The 15,817-nt window shown below is 37.6% G+C and overlaps 1 protein-coding gene across 2 annotated transcripts in view; it reads left to right on the top strand.

Annotated features, from left to right (window-relative positions):
• Positions 1 to 15,817, top strand: part of POMT1 (protein O-mannosyltransferase 1) — a 45,008-nt gene that overhangs the window by 2,807 nt on the left and 26,384 nt on the right. For both annotated transcript variants that reach the window (XM_043983382.1, XM_043983381.1), the window contains exons 3-9: positions 2,783 to 2,889; positions 6,903 to 6,953; positions 7,352 to 7,498; positions 10,831 to 10,942; positions 12,470 to 12,535; positions 12,625 to 12,718; positions 13,166 to 13,321. In XM_043983382.1, coding sequence (XP_043839317.1) covers positions 2,783 to 2,889; positions 6,903 to 6,953; positions 7,352 to 7,498; positions 10,831 to 10,942; positions 12,470 to 12,535; positions 12,625 to 12,718; positions 13,166 to 13,321 — 733 coding nt within the window. The remainder of the gene's footprint in view (positions 1 to 2,782; positions 2,890 to 6,902; positions 6,954 to 7,351; positions 7,499 to 10,830; positions 10,943 to 12,469; positions 12,536 to 12,624; positions 12,719 to 13,165; positions 13,322 to 15,817) is intronic.

The following is a 15,817-nucleotide window of genomic DNA, read 5'->3' as shown; positions in this document are numbered from 1 at the left end:
GGATCACCAAAATAACAGAAACTAGAGAAAAAAAGAACAAAGCAGCAAGTAGTAGGTGCTTAATAAATGCTTTTTGAATGAATGAAAGCAAACAAAATGTTCCTGGGTAAGGCTGTTTTTCCTCTTACACTTAGAACTGTGCTGAATTTCACATATTTTTATTCTATATTTATAAGACCTAGCTTGTAGAACTACACGGTTACTGCTTCAGAAATAAACCTGGGGGGCAGCTAGGTGGTACAGTGGATAAAGCACTGGCCCTGAATTCAGGAGGACCTGAGTTCAAATCCGGCCTCAGACACTTGACACTTACTAGCTGCGTGACTCTGGGCAAGTCATTTAACCCTCATTGCCCCACAGAAAACAAAAACAAAAACAAACAAATAAACCTACTGGCTTATCAGACACAAAATTGGCCTAGAATCTCTGCTTTAATACTTTCTGCATTCCTGCAAGAATGATACAGTCACAAGTATAGTAATTTCCCATTATGAGAAACATAACCTATGAATAATTTAATTTTTAAAAAATGACTTCCAATAAAACAATAATCATAAGTCCTATTGGATAATAATAGCAGGTAATGGATATCCTTCAGAGTTTGACATTCTCAGTAATGGGCTGGGAACCACAATGCCTAGAGAGAAGGAGTAGTAAGGTAGGAGAAACATGAGAGAGTGTCATCTTGAATACCTAGAGAGAAGAGAATATCAAGGAGAAGAGGATGATTCATGGTATCAAAGGCATCAGAGAGGCCAAGAATGATGAGGATTAAGAAAAGACCATTGGATTTGGCAATTTCAGTTGAATCTTGAGATTAGAAGCCAGAATGATGAGAGTTAAGAGTGAGAAGAGAGGACGTGGTGGCACATATTATAGGTAGCTTTAAGGAGTTTAGCCACAAAAGGCAGAAGAGGTGTAGGACTATAGTTATTGAGGTTGGTTCGAGTATGGGGTTTTTGAAAATAGGAGAGATGTGGGCATGTCTGAAGGCAGCAGAGAAGCAGCCAGTAGACGGAGTGAGTGAAGGTTAAGTGAGAGTGTGATTAACTGAGGGAGCAATCTGCTGGAGAAGACAGGATGAAATGGGATCACTTGTGTAGGTAGAAGAATTAGCCTTGGCAAGAAAAAAGGGCTACCTCTTCATGTGAGAGAAGTGAAGGTGGAAGTGGTGGTAGAAGGTATCAGAGTAATATAATATGAGGAAAGAAGAGAGAACTCACAGGAAATGGTCTCAGTTTGGTTTTTTCCCCCAGTAAAATGGCAGAAGCCATGGGAGACTGAGGAGGGGAAAAAAATATGGATTCCCCACTGTGGAGAGTGGGATAGTGAGCTGATTAGAGAGGTGTAGAAGGATTGCCCATAGCAGTGAGGGCCCCTTTGAGGTTATGTAACATAAATTTGTAGTGGTCCCAAATAGAACAGCTGTGTGATCTACTCCACCTTTGTTCAGCAGCACATGTTTAGAAGCAAAGGCAACGAATGGTAGTGAATATAAGTCTGGGGCTTACAATTGTTGGTATGATAAAGAGGCAAGGGACTCAAAAGAAGAGGACACTGTAGAGTTGAACAACCAAGGGGTCAACATGGGGAAAGGAGGAGAGTATTGTTAGTACAAGGGTGATGGCCTGAGAGAGAACTGAAGGATCAAAGGATGAGAGACTGCAGTGTAGACAAAGAACAGAGTTTGGTATTAGAAAGCAGAGGGAGAAATGGAAAGTTAATAGATAGTGATCAGATAAGAGTATTTCAGAAGATATCCCTGAATATGGAGTGGGTGAGTTTATGGCTGATCAGAGGTATTCAACCATCTTTGTGTGTGGCTGAGGGAGGAATAGAGGAATAGGTCATGGGAAATGGGTAAGTTGAGGAACTGGGAGCTTGGGTTTTTGAGGGAATGTCAGTATGTATCCTGAACTCTCATATGAGGGAAAGTTTAGGGGAGGAGAGAAAAACTGTGAGCCAGGTAGGGAGCAGCTAGGTGGTGAAGTGGATAAAGCAATGTCCCTGGATTCAGGAGCACCTGAGTTGAAATCCAGCCTCAGACACTTGACACTTACTAGCTGTGTGATCCTGGGCAAGTTACTTAACCCTCATTGCCCCACAAAAAAACAAAAACAAACATACAAAAAAAACCCCAAACTGTGAGCCAGGTACTGAGCTCAGTGAGAAAGGAAGGGGAGCATCCTGTAGGTCTATAGACAATATCTACCAAGATTTTGATTGGGTAGTAGGTGTGGATTGTATGGACCTCAGAGGAGGTCCTCAAAGGATTATGGTGGGTCCTTAAGGTTTAGGGTTGAAGGATTTATATCCTATAAAATCTTTCCAAGGAACTTCTTGGAATCAGTAGTCTGTAGATTATGAGGTTTCACTAGAGAAAACCTGGGAATACCATAGCTGGCAAGGAATGTTCCATTCCTGTACTGGATCTAGAATGTAAAGGGCTTCAAATGCCAAACAGGAGTTTGTAGTCTATCCTAAATGCAATTGGGAGCCATTGAAGCTTTTTGAGAAGGGGAGTGTACTGTAGGAACAGCGTTTTGGCAGTTATATAGAGGATAGAGACTGGAGGAAGAGAAATCACTTAGGCTGTTGCAATAAATCTAGTCAAAAGATGATGAGTAACTAGATTTGTTATAGTACAAATAGAGTGGAATGAATGTAACAGATGTCGAGGAGGTAAAATCAGGAAAACTTTGCATTGTACAAATACACTGAAAGCATTCACATTTGAGAATTCTGGTTAGATGTAATATTATTCTTAATTTTCCCCCCCCAGCTTTGATGAAGTCTACTATGGGCAATTTGTATCACTTTACATGAAACAGATCTTCTTTGTGGATGGTAGTGGACCACCACTGGGCCACATGTTGCTTGCTTTTGGAGGTAAGCTTTGACGAGAAGCATAAAAAGGTAAACAGGAAAAAGAAATCATGAGGGATATTAAAAGATTAAAACTATTTACATTCCTACATGGGAAGATAATACTTCTAAGTCATAAGAACTTTCTCAGTATTAGGGCAGCTGAAAGGAATATACTTAGAGGGCACAGGAGTGAATTGAATATGAAGGGATGATATCTGTAAAGTATTATTATTTTTTTTTTTTGGTGGAGCAGGCGGAGTGGGCGGCATTTGATATGTCTGGGGCCAAATTTGGGCTTGGGACCTCCTGGGTCCAGGGCTGGTGCTTTGTCCACTGTGTCACCTAGCTAACCCATGATGACATCTTTAAAATAAAGTTAAGGGGTAAGAGGAATTCACTGGAAGAAAGGGAAGGGGAGAGGTAGAATGTGATAAAGTAGCTCACATAAAAGAAACAATAAAAGGGGAATATGGGTAAGGAGCTGGGGAGTGAGTGAGCTTTACTCTCATCAAAATTTGCTCAAAGAGGGAATAACTTATACACTCAAGTGGTTATAGTAATGTATCTTGCCCTGAGGGAAAGTGGGAGGGGAAAGAGATAAAGGGGAAGAAGCAGAGGAAGGGAGGGCAGATTGGGGGAGGAGGCAGTTAAAGCAAAACACTTTTGAGGAGGGATAGGGTGAAAGAAGATAGAAAATAGAGTAAATATCAAGGGGAGGGAATAGGGTGGAGGGTAATACAGTTAGCAATAGTAATTTTTGTTTTGTTTTTGGTGGGGCAATGAGGGTTAAGTGACTTGCCCAGGGTCACACAGCTAGTAAGTGTCAAATGTCTGAGGTCAAATTTGAACTCAGGTCCTCCTGAATATAGGGCCAGTGCTTTATTCACTGCACCACCTAGCTGCCCCAGCAATAGTAATTGTGAAAGAAATGATGAGCTATCAGAAGGACGTATGAAAAATGCAGACCATCAAAAGAGAAAGAATTGATAGTATCTGAATACAAATTGAAGTATAATTTTTTTGTTCCTCTTTCTAAAGTTTTTTATCTGTTTTCTTTTACAACCTGACTAATGTGAAGATGTTTTTCATGACTGCACATGTATAACTTATATTGAATTGCTTGATTTCTTAGGGAGGGGTGAGGAGGGAGGAAGAAAATTTGGAATACAAAGTTTTTAAAAAATCAATGTGAAAAAAAATCTGAATTTTTTTTTACAGGTAACTTGGGGAAAATTCTAAATAAATAAATGATTCTGAAAATAGCTTTTGACATTGGAACCTAAGAAAAAGTTAGATTTTCTTTCTCAAGTTTTTTCTTAGTAAGGAAGAAGCATTCTGCATTTTACTTTCAATAAATGAGAACCTCTCATTTGTATAATTTAAACTAGTTAGAAGCTGGTAGCTTATGGTCCTTAAGGTTTAGGGTTTTAGGTTTTAGGGTTTAAGGTTTTATATCCTATAAAATCTTTCCAAGGAACTTCTTGGAATCGGTAGTCTGTAGATTATGAGGTTTCACTAGAGAAAACCTGGGCCTAGGTTTATAGGGCAAGTCATGACCTATAATTTATCTCTAGCCTATTCCACAAAGTAAAAATGTTAAAAACAAAAGCCAATAAAAGAATATTCTTAGTAATTTTTTTTTTTTGGTGCGGGGCAATGGGGGGTTAAGTGACTTGCCCAGGGTCACACAGCTAGTAAGTATCAAGTGTCTGAGGCCAGATTTGAACTCAGGTACTCCTGAATCCAGGGCCAGTGCTTTATCCACTGTGCCACCCAGCTGCCCCCATTCTTAGTAATTTTAAAGTTTAAACATCTAAATGCTCAGTTAGAAAATTTACAGGAAAAGATATGGTTGACTTTCGTTTTCAACTGTAATTTAGAATGTTCTAGAAGATGAAACTAGAAGGGCTTATTCTTGGACTTGGATGATCAGAATAAATGATAGGATACATGAGAATATATACTTTTTTGCCATTATATTTTTCTCCACTTAATAGTATTTTGTTGTAATAAAATATAAATAAATATAATAAAAATGTAATAAAATGTAAATAAAATTGGGGAAAACCTCAATTGCATATAAAGATAGTTTTCAGTATTCTTTTTGGTTGGCAATGAGGGTTAAGTGACTTGCCCAAGGTCACACAGCTAGTAAATGTCAAGTGTCTGAGACTGGATTTGAACTCAGGTCCTCCTGAATCCAGGGCCAGTGCTTTATCCACTGCACCACCTAGCTGCCCCTTCAACATTCATTTTTTGTTTTTTAATTAATAAAGTATTTTATTTTTTTCCCCATTACATGTAAAGATAGTTCTCAACTTTTGTTTATACAAGCTTTCCAATTTCAGATTTTTCTCCCTCCCTCCCCCCTCCCCTAGACAGCAGGTAATCTGATATAGGTTATATATATATATATATACACATACATACACATACACACACATATATACATATATATACATATATATACACATAATAACATTAATCATATTTCTGCATTAGTCATTCAACATTCATTTTTGTGAAATTTTGAGTTCCAAATTTTTCTTCCTTCCTTCCCCCCTCCCCAAGACAGCAAGTAATCTGATATAGCTTATACAGTATAATCATATTAAACATATTTCCACATTAGTCATGTTGTGAAAGAAAAATCAGAACAAAAGGAAAAAAAAACACAAGAAAGAAAAAAACAAACAAGTGAAAATAGCATGCCTCTATCTGCATTCAAACTCCATAGTTCCTTCTATGGATGTGGATAGATTTTTCCATCATGAGTCTTTTGGAATTGTCTTAGATCATGGTATTGCTGAGAAAGAGCTAAGTCCATCATAGTTGATCATAACACAGTGTTACTGTTACTATGTATAATGTTCTCCTGGTTCTACTCACTTCACTCAGCATCATCAGTTCATGTAAGTCTTTCCAGGTTTTTCTGAAATCTGCCTGTTTATCATTTCTTAGAGCACAGTATTATTCCATTACGTTCATATACCACAAGTTGATCAGCTATTCCCCAATTAATTGGTGTCCCCTCAATTTCCAGTTTTTTGCCTCTGGAAAAAGGGCAGTTATAAATATTTTTGTACATGTGGGTCCTTTTCCCTTTTTATGATCTCTTTGGGGTATAGACCTAGCAGTGGTTATTGCTGAATCAAAGGGTATGTACAGTTTTATAGCCCTTTGGGCATAGTTCCAAATTGCTCTTCAGAATAGTTGGATCAGTTCACAACTCCACCAACAATGCATTAGTGTTCCAATATTCCCACATCTCCAACATTTATTATTTTCCTTTGTTGTCATATTAGCCAATCTAATAGGTATGGGGTGGTATGTCAGTGCTGTTTTAATTTGCATTTCTCTCATCAGTAATGATTTAGAACATTTTTTTCATATGACTATAGATAGCTTTAAATTCTTCATCTGAAAACTACCTGTTCATATCCTTTTACCATTTATCAATTGGGAAATGATGTATATTCTTATAAATTTGATTCTTTTCTCTATATATTTGAGAAATGAGGCCTTTATCAGAAACACTGACTATAAAAATTGTTTCCCAGATTTCTGTTTTCTTTATAGTCTTGGTTGCTTTGGTTTTGTTTGTGCAAAACTTTTTTTTATTGAATGTTATCAAAATTACCCATTTTGCATTTCATAATGGAGAACATATACTTTAAGTCATAAAAGTATTTTATTATTTCCAGTTACATATAGAGATAGTTTTCAACATTTGTTTTTATAAGATTTCTAGTTCCAAATTTTTCTCCTTCCCTACCCCTTCCCCAAGACAGCAAGCAACATAGGAGAACATATACTCTTAAAGTTTGCTGATGTTATGAATTCACTAAGACCTTGGATGATAGACAATTCTGGTGAATTAGTTTCCTTAGCTTTAAAATGGGGGTAGTACTTCAGAAAGTTGTTATTTTCAAATAAGATAATAAAGCACTTTGCAAAATTTAAAGTATTATATAAATTCCAGTTACTATTTTTAATAATAACATGTTTATTGGTGAATTGGCTTTATATTTTAGGTTATTTGGGAGGATTTGATGGCAACTTTTTATGGAATAGAATTGGAGCAGGTAAAGGTTCTTTTTCATTTTCAATTTATTCTTTATTAAATGTTCCACAAACTGGGATTGAGGGGTAATAACTTTTTTTAAACTGACAATGTACGTTTTTTGCTCAGTGAAATGTTAAATCGGTTGAGAGTTATACAACTTCTTGAAAAAGCATAGTAAATGATGTTTGGATTCCCAGTCATCCTCCCTTTTCTCATGACAATTGGTTCTATTTTATGAGCACCATTAATTGCAAAACATAGATGACCACTGATTTGTTTGTTGCTGCCTTAATCGAAAATCATGTAAATTGTTTTTTTTGACTATTACATATATTGTTCCATTTGCAAACATGCCTGCTATATGCTAAGATCATTTGTGCTACAGACTGCATGCTGATATTTGGTTATCTTTTCTAGAGTACAGTAATAATGTGCCAGTGTGGTCCTTGCGCCTGTTGCCAGCTCTAGCAGGGGCCCTTTGTGTCCCTTTAGCGTACCAGATTGTATTAGAGCTCCACTTTTCTCACTGCGCTGCTTTTGGAGCTGCACTTCTGATTCTGATAGGTAAGAATGGTATATTGAATCATTCTTGATAGAACATTATCACATTTCTAAAGGGAGTTCAGCAGCTGAAACTAGACTCAGTGTGGGTAGCTTTTCATTCATTCATGTTTTTCCCATTGTACCATCTACTTGTTTCCAAAATGTTTTCCAATAAGCTCAGAGGATGATTTAACCTCAAAAACTTCACAGAAGAGCCAGTGGTTTCATTTTCCAACTTTTGGGAGTAGGAATTGGGAATTGCTACACTTTACAATCAATAATCAGAGGAATCACAGGAGGCCCAATACACTAATTTGATGGTGCCTAAAAGGTGAATTGTAAGGTACACATATAAACATGTATCAGTTCTCAACTGTTTTTGTTTTTGTTTTGTTTTCGGGGCAGTGAGGGTTAAGTGACTTGCCCAGGGTCACACAGCTAGTAAGTGTCAAGTGTCTGAGGTCAGATTTGAACTCAGGTCCTCCTGAGTCCAGGGCCACCTAGCTGTCCCCTCTCAACTGTATTTTTTACATCCATGATGAGGTCTGCCTTCCTCGAAATTCCCCTAAACAGAGTGATGAATGAACAAAGCCTTTCTTTTCTGTATCTTTTCTGTGTTTTTTAAGTCGTGTCAAGCCTGTTCACAAATGAAATGAAATTCTATGATCTTGTTAAAGTCAGTCAGTCTTATTAATCACCCACTATGTTTAAGGCACTGTACTAAGCACTGGGGATACAAAGAAAAGCAAAGGTCAGTCTCTGCCCTTGAGGAGCTCACAGTCTAATGGGGGAGACAACGTGCCAACAACAATGTACAAATAAAATAGATACAGGATCTGAGGGAAGCCGCTAGAATTAAGGGATGTCAGGAAGGGCTTCTTATGGAAGGTAGGATTGGGAAAGCCAGGCCTTGGGGACAGCCAGCAACAGTGTTCCAGACAGGGGGCTGGAGTGTCTTGTATGAGGAATAGCAAGGCAGCTGCTATCATTGGGTTATGGAATACCTGTAAGGTATAAGAAGATTCAAAAGGTAGAAAGAGTCCAGATTATGAAGGACTTTGCCAAACAAAGGATTTTATATTTGATCCTGAAGGTAATAGGGAGCCACAGGAGTTCATGGGATTGGGGGGGGGGAGAGAAGGGAGTGATATATTCACATCTGTACTTTAGGAAGATCACTTTGATGGCCGAGAATGAATGGGAAGTTTCCTGGAAGAAACTCAAGGCAGGGAGACCAGCCAGCGGGCTATTGTAGTAGTCCAAGCATGTGGTGATAAGGGCTTGCACTAGGATTTTAGCAGTGTCAGCAGAGATAGGGAGCTTATACAGTATGTTATAAAGGTATAATTGACAGACAGGACTTGGCAATAGATTGGATGTGGAGCTGAGGAGTAAAAGAGAGTAAGAAATTGAGGATGATACCTAGGATTTGAGACAGGGTGAGTGGGAGAATGATGATGCACTTGACAATAAATAAGGAAGTTTGGAAGAGGGGAGGGTTGTGAGAGAAGAAGTTAATGAGTTCAATTTTGGACATGTTGAGTTCGATTTGTCTACAGGACATCCAGTTCAAGATGTCCACTAGATGGTTTTAGAGCGAACTTAGGGCTGGATAAGTAGTTCAGAGAATCATCAGTGTAGAGATGATAATTTTATTCATGGGAGCTGATGAGATCACCAAGGAAATGATATAGAGGGGGAAGAGAATAGGGCTCATACAGCTCTAGAGGACACCCATCATTTTTTAGCATGACCTGTATAATGATCCAGTAAAGGATATTAAGAACAGTAGAAGGAAAGCCAGGCTAGAGTAGTGACCCAAAACCCCAGAAAGAGGAGAGTATCCAGGAGAACAGTGTGACTGACAGCATCAGAGACTGCAGAGAAGACAGGAAGGATGGAGATTGAGAAAAAGCCCTTAGATGTTTTTAAATAACTTTAATTAAATTTTTAAATTAAAATTTTCAATTAGCAAAACTCTGCCTTCTTTCTTGCACCCAACTCAAAAAGAAAGACAAAAACAGTTACAAACATAGTCAAGCAAAACAAGTTCCTGCATTGACTATGTCCAAAACATCCTCATTCTGAATCATTCACCTCTCTATTAGGAGATGGGTAGCATATTTCATCATGACTCCTCTGGAACTGTGGTTGGTCATTACACTGATCAGAGTCCCTAAATCTTTCAGAGTAATTTGTCTTTACTCTATCGTTATCATTGGATAAATTGTTCTTCTGGTTCCGCTTCTCAGTTTTCATTCTGCATCAATTTATAACAAGTCTTCCCAGGTTTCTTTGAAGCCATCCCTGTCATCATTTCCATGACAATTACATAGCATAACTTGTTCAGCCTTTCCCCATTTGATGGGCACCTAACCCCTCAGTTTCCATTTCTTTGCCACCACACGGGGTTTGATTTTCTTGCCGCTTGGAGTCATTAGTTTCCATTTGGCCATTATAATTTTTAGGGAGTTTGTTGTTTGGGCAAGATTTTGTAACTTTGGTGCCACACTTTTAATTCTTATTCTAGTTCTTCCTGGAGTAGCTCATATCTTTTCCAATTTTTCCTTCTAGTGCTCTCAATTCATTTGTAAGAACATTTTTGAACTTTTGATTCAGCTCTTCTAGAAATTCTAGTTGATTTTATACTCAAGTTGTATTTTTCTTCAAGTCTTTGCTTATAGATATTTTGTAGTCATTCTCTTCTTCTGAGTTTGTGTTTGAAAACCCTATTACCATAACAGCTTTTAATGTCAGAGGAAAGGAAGTAGTAGAAGCATCCATTGTAGGTGGCTTTCTCAAGGAGTTTAACCACAAAAGGGAGGAAAGAAATGACATGATAGATAACAGGGATAGATAAATTGAGAGTTTTTTGAGGATAGATAAGATGTAGACAAGTTTGTAGGCAATAGGGAAGTAGCCACTACACAAGAAACAACTGAAGAGAAGTGAGAGAGGATTTTAGGGGGCAATTCTGCTGGAGGAGACAAAATGGAATGGGATCGATTGTGTAGGTAGAGGGATTTACCTTGTGAAGGAGGACCATGTGAGACAGGTCAAGGCAGAGTTAGTGGCAGAAGGCATCTAATCGAGGAAGAAGGGAGAACAAAGAGCAGTTGGCTAATTGCTTCAACTTTTTCAGTGAAATGGAGGCAAATTTTCTCAGCTGAGAGGGTAGGGAAAGGAAGAGCCATAGAAGGCTTGAGAAAGAATAAAGTTTTGGAAAAGCCACTTTGGTAAGTGGGATAGTGAGACAATTAAGAAAGCAGAAAAGAATCCCAAATGTTTTTGGGCTCATTTTCATAAATTTGGTCATGGTTCATTTTTTGTTTATTTTTTTCTCCTTTTAACAGAGAATTCTTTGATTACTCAGTCTAGGCTGATGCTATTGGAGTCATTATTAATTTTTTTTAATCTCCTGGCTGTATTGTCATACCTGAAGTTTTCCAATTCCCCAAAATCCAGGTAAGGCTACTTTGATAAATTCTTCTTTCATAGAAATGGTCCAAATGCTGCTTTTCCATTTGAACTTCTATATCTTGTATTTTGAGAATGTGCTTGCTAATTTAATGTTAGTTTTCAAATTGTATAAGGTAATTTTTATAGGTATATTTTATCTTTAATAGTGCTTACATTATTCACACCTTCCAAACTTGGCCGCTATGCTGACCATATTGTACACTGCATGTTTATATGTACACGTACACACACATATACACATACACACAGTCCTAAAATTTTTTTGTGTGGGGGGGGGCAGTGGGGGTTAAGTGACTTGCCCAGGGTCACACAACTAGTAAGTGTCAAGTGTCTGAGACTGGATTTGAACTCAGGTCCTCCTGAATCCAGGGCCAGTGCTTTATCCACTGTGCTACCTAGCTGTCCCCCAGTCCTAAAATCTTAATGCAGCTTTAAGCATTAATATATTCAGAAGTATGTGTTGTAAAGTTACCAAATTTTAATTTTTAAAATTTCTTTTATATTTATTTAGTTTTATGTGTTTCAAGTAGTCGGTTTCTAATGTTAACAGTTATGTCATTTTGCATTGTGTGTTTGACAGTTTCTGGGTGACATTTTCTCAGAAAGAGTATCAATAGTGCTTTTACCTCATAAGTCACCTGATCTACCTTCATTATACTTTTTCTTGTGGGGTAATGTCAAAGCTGTCATGTATTCATCAAAACCTTGTTCTTTGGTGGTGTTAAGGCTAGGATCCTTTTATCCAGCAGCATTAAAAGTTTTTACATCTAAAATCTAAAGTGCAGTGTATATCACAAAATGGTAGTTATATTGAATCTTAATAAGAAACCTCAGTATTTTAAAATTTAAATAATTAACCTTTCAGATGTTTGAGGTTTTTTGGGGGGGCAGGAGGTTGGTGAGTTTGTACTCTTTATTTTCTGAAGGTATTAAAGCTTTAAAATACACTAAGACTTTTGGGAGAGACACCTAGGTGGTAGAGTGGATAGACTGCTGGGCATGAAATCAAGAAGACCTGAGTTCAAATTTTACCTCAAACACTCACTAGCTTCGTAACCCTAGACAAGTCATTTAACCTCCATTTGCCTTAATCCATTGGAGAAGGAAATGGAAAACCACTCCAGTATCTTTGCCAAGAAAACCCCATACAGGGTTATGAAGAGTTAGACACAGCTGAACAACAGCAATGACTTTTGAGACATTTTGTATCATGTTTTTACTCTAGTTTTGTTTTTTATTTTTTAACCAAGCTCAAACAATTGACTTTATAAATGGTCCTTCCCTTTAAGAATTTATTCTGCTTCCTCTATAATGTGTACTCAACTGGAGAAAGTCTATGCAGGGGAAAATCATTCCAGAAGGGTTTGGGTATTGACTGTTATGAAGTATTTGTTGTACCTGTTGTTAATTTGTACCTAAATAATCCAGAGAAGTTATCCTCTTTGCTCTTTCTGTAACTTGGGCGATAATATGAGAACTGGTTTTGTTTTTGGTTTTATCCCCTCGTTGTAGCTCATTCTCTGTGAGCTGGTGGGTTTGGCTAATCCTGACTGGAGTGTCTTGTTCTTGTGCAATTGGGTAAGTTAGCTTCTTTTATTTAGATGTGATTTGCTTCCCCCACTTTACTTTTGATATCCCAGTTTTATTTGTTTATGGTATATTTTCAGGGTAAAATATATGGGCCTTTTCACTTATATACTGCTACTTACCATTGCTTCAGTCCATGTCTGGCACTTGATTGGAGACCAAGCTTTATCAAATGTAGGTACTGAAATACATTGGTTATCAGATTTGTTGGCTAGAAAACATAGTTTCATATAAAGTAGCACAAAAATATATCAATGTTCTGATGTGAATGTGGTTTGTTAGCTACTTAAAGTGCATCTTACCAGTTTAAGAAGAAAAAAATGGATCGTTGGGCAGCTAGGTGGCGCAGTAGATAGAGCACCGGCCCTGGAGTCAGGAGTACCTGAGTTCAAATCCGGCCTCAGACACTGAACATTTACTAGCTGTGTGACCCTGGGCAAGTCACTTAACCCCAATTGCCCCACTAAAAAAAACAAAAAAACAAAAAAACAAAAAATGGATCGTTAAGGTGCATTTTATATTTCCCAATTTGGCGATACAGTTAATAGATATAGTAGAAATTCAGAGTTCAGAGTTTAACTTTGATAAGAAGTAATCCTGTGTTTTTAAATCTTCCAACAGGCTCGTGTATTCTGTCATTTGCTAGCCAGAGGAGTGGCCTTGTTGGTCATACCAGTGATTATGTATTTATCTTTCTTCTACATCCATTTGATCGTGTTATATCGCTCTGGACCCCATGATCAAATTATGTCTAGTGCTTTCCAAGCCAGCTTGGAGGTAAGAAGGAGAAAGAAGGAATGGCATAATTAGAGCAGCAACCTAGAATTTGGTCCTGTGGAACTTTCCATCATTAAACAGTCATAGCTGATGTTTACATAGTGCTTTAAGATTGGCAAAGTACTTTGCATAAATTTTATTTTATTAAATGGGAATTTGATAGAGAATTTAATATAATATTAAAATCCATTTGCTTTTCTTTTTTTTCTCACCCTTTTCATCCCTTTCTTCACAATCAGGAAATCTGTTTTGCGTATGACTTTTGCACCTCTGGTGTCCTCCTTAATTCTCCTCCCTATTCCCACTTGCTTTCTGTTGAGTTTGATGTCATTTCTATGTGTGTGTGTGTGTGCGCGTGTGTGTAACCTGCTTTTTTGTTTGTTTCAATTAAGAATGAAGTTCATCTGATGCCCACTCCCTTTCAGTTCTTCCGTGTTTCTATTCTTCCTTTCTACACTAGTATATTCTTCCTTTTACCTTCCTTTCTCATCCCCCTCTTAAAACCTCATACAAGCAATCTTCCTCCAGGACCTGTTTTTCTTTAACTCCTGGGATATACTTTTTTTCTTTTAAAATAATGTTTAGTTCCAAATCCTGCTATACCTCCATTCCCTCCCCTATCCACTTTAATATCCTTTGAAAACACTAAAGTTCCTAACCAGTTTCTTGGTTTCTCTGGATCTTTATGTTTGTATTTCAGTGTTACTACTCACCAGTTGTTTTTGCATCAGAAATGTTTGAAAATTCCCTATTCTATTAAAGGTCATTTGTTTTTCCCCTCTGTAGGATTATACTCAGTTTTGCCGGGTAAATTATTTTTGTCTGTAAGCCATTTAGAATATTGTATTACAAAGATCTCCTTTTATTTTTAATAGAAGCTGCCAAGTCATTTTTGATCATGTCTGTGGTTCCTTGGTACTTAAGCTGCTTCTTCCTGGATGTTGGCAGTGTTTTTCCTTTAATATGGAAACTCTAGGTTTTGGCTGTGACATTCCTGGGATTTTTCCTTTTGGGGTTTTTCTTACTAGAAGATAACTGGATTATTTCTATTTTTACATTGCCCTCTGATTCTAATAGATCTGGGCAGTTTTCATTTATGATTTCTTGAGCTAGCATGTCCAGGCTTTTTAACAATAAGTAAGGGCTGGGGGCAGCTAGGTGGCTCAGTGGATAAAGCATCGGCCCTGGATTCAGGAGGACCTGAGTTCAAATATGACTGCAGACACTTGACACTTATTAGCTGTGTGACCCTGGGCAAATCACTTAACCCTCATTGCCCAGCAAAAAACAAAAAACAAAAAACAAAAAAACATGACAAAAAAAAACCAGTGAAACAATAAGTAAGGGCTGACAGGTAATCCGGTCATTTTAGAATTCTCGTTTTCCCAGTCATTTGTTTTTTTATCTTATATCTTATTCTATTTATATTTTATCCTATTCAGTTTTTTATTTTGTTCTGATATTTCTTGAAGCTTCATGGAATAATTAATTGGTTTGGTTTATTCTGGTTTTCAGGGATGCCTTTTTTGACTGAAAGATGTAGAGTTTACAATATCCCACTGTTCTTACTACTTATTTTTTATTTTAAAATTATTTAAAAATTAACAAGTATTTATTTTCCCATCATTTTTTCTGTTCAGCTGTTCTCTTTCTGCTTCTTTACTTCAGAGCTTTTATTTCATTTTTTAAAAATCTCTTGCTTTATTTCTTCTAGGTATTGCCCTTGTGAAAAATTGAATTTTTGCCTTTGAGTCTCTACTTGCAATTGATAGAGTTAGACTTGCCATAATTTTTTATGCTTAGTGGTGTTTTCCTTGTTTTGCATATTTTCCCAGTTTTAGGTCCTGCATTAGGGCTTTTTGCTACAGCAGATTTCTCTCCCTGCTATGCTTTCAGGTGAGATAGCCCTGTTTTATTTGCACTGGGTCTCCTAGAGTACTCTGCTGATCTCTGCTTCTTGGGCTCCCTCCCCCTGGATCTTTGAGATAGAGTGCCGCATCTCTGGGACACCTTTCAGTGTCTCAGAACAGAGCTTTAGGATTTCGGAGATCCTGAGCCTGGGATATCTGCTCTAAGGACCTTGCTGCCTCTCCCCTCTTTCTGACCGCATTAGGGATGCTCTGTCCTTAAGATACCTAGCCTTGTACACAGCATGTCTCTAGCTTTCTCTGGTTGTGCCAGGAGGCTACTCTGTACTGGCATTGATAGTTCCTTCCCTTCTGTGTCGGCTTCCTCCCCACCCCCCCACCCCCGCCACACACACACTTCTTTTTATACAGTTCTGGAGTAGAAAAAATAATTTACTGTAAGTTTCTCCTTGGATTTCTTAATAATTATTTAGCCTTATGTAAACTTTAGGGTTTTTAGGTAAGTATGTAAGAATTGAGTGGTTTGCTTCCTGTTCAGGGCAGTTACCTTGGCAGGAAGTTCTCCATTTTTATTTCTAAAGCATTAAGCATACTGATTGGTACATGAGTAAAGGGTGAGGGTCTGGTA

This window comes from Dromiciops gliroides, chromosome 2 (genome assembly GCF_019393635.1).
Source record: "Dromiciops gliroides isolate mDroGli1 chromosome 2, mDroGli1.pri, whole genome shotgun sequence".
In the NCBI taxonomy this organism is placed as follows: Eukaryota; Metazoa; Chordata; class Mammalia; order Microbiotheria; family Microbiotheriidae; genus Dromiciops; species Dromiciops gliroides.
The sequence above is the reverse complement of the archived record's forward strand: the minus strand, read 5'-3'. Positions and strand labels throughout refer to the sequence as shown.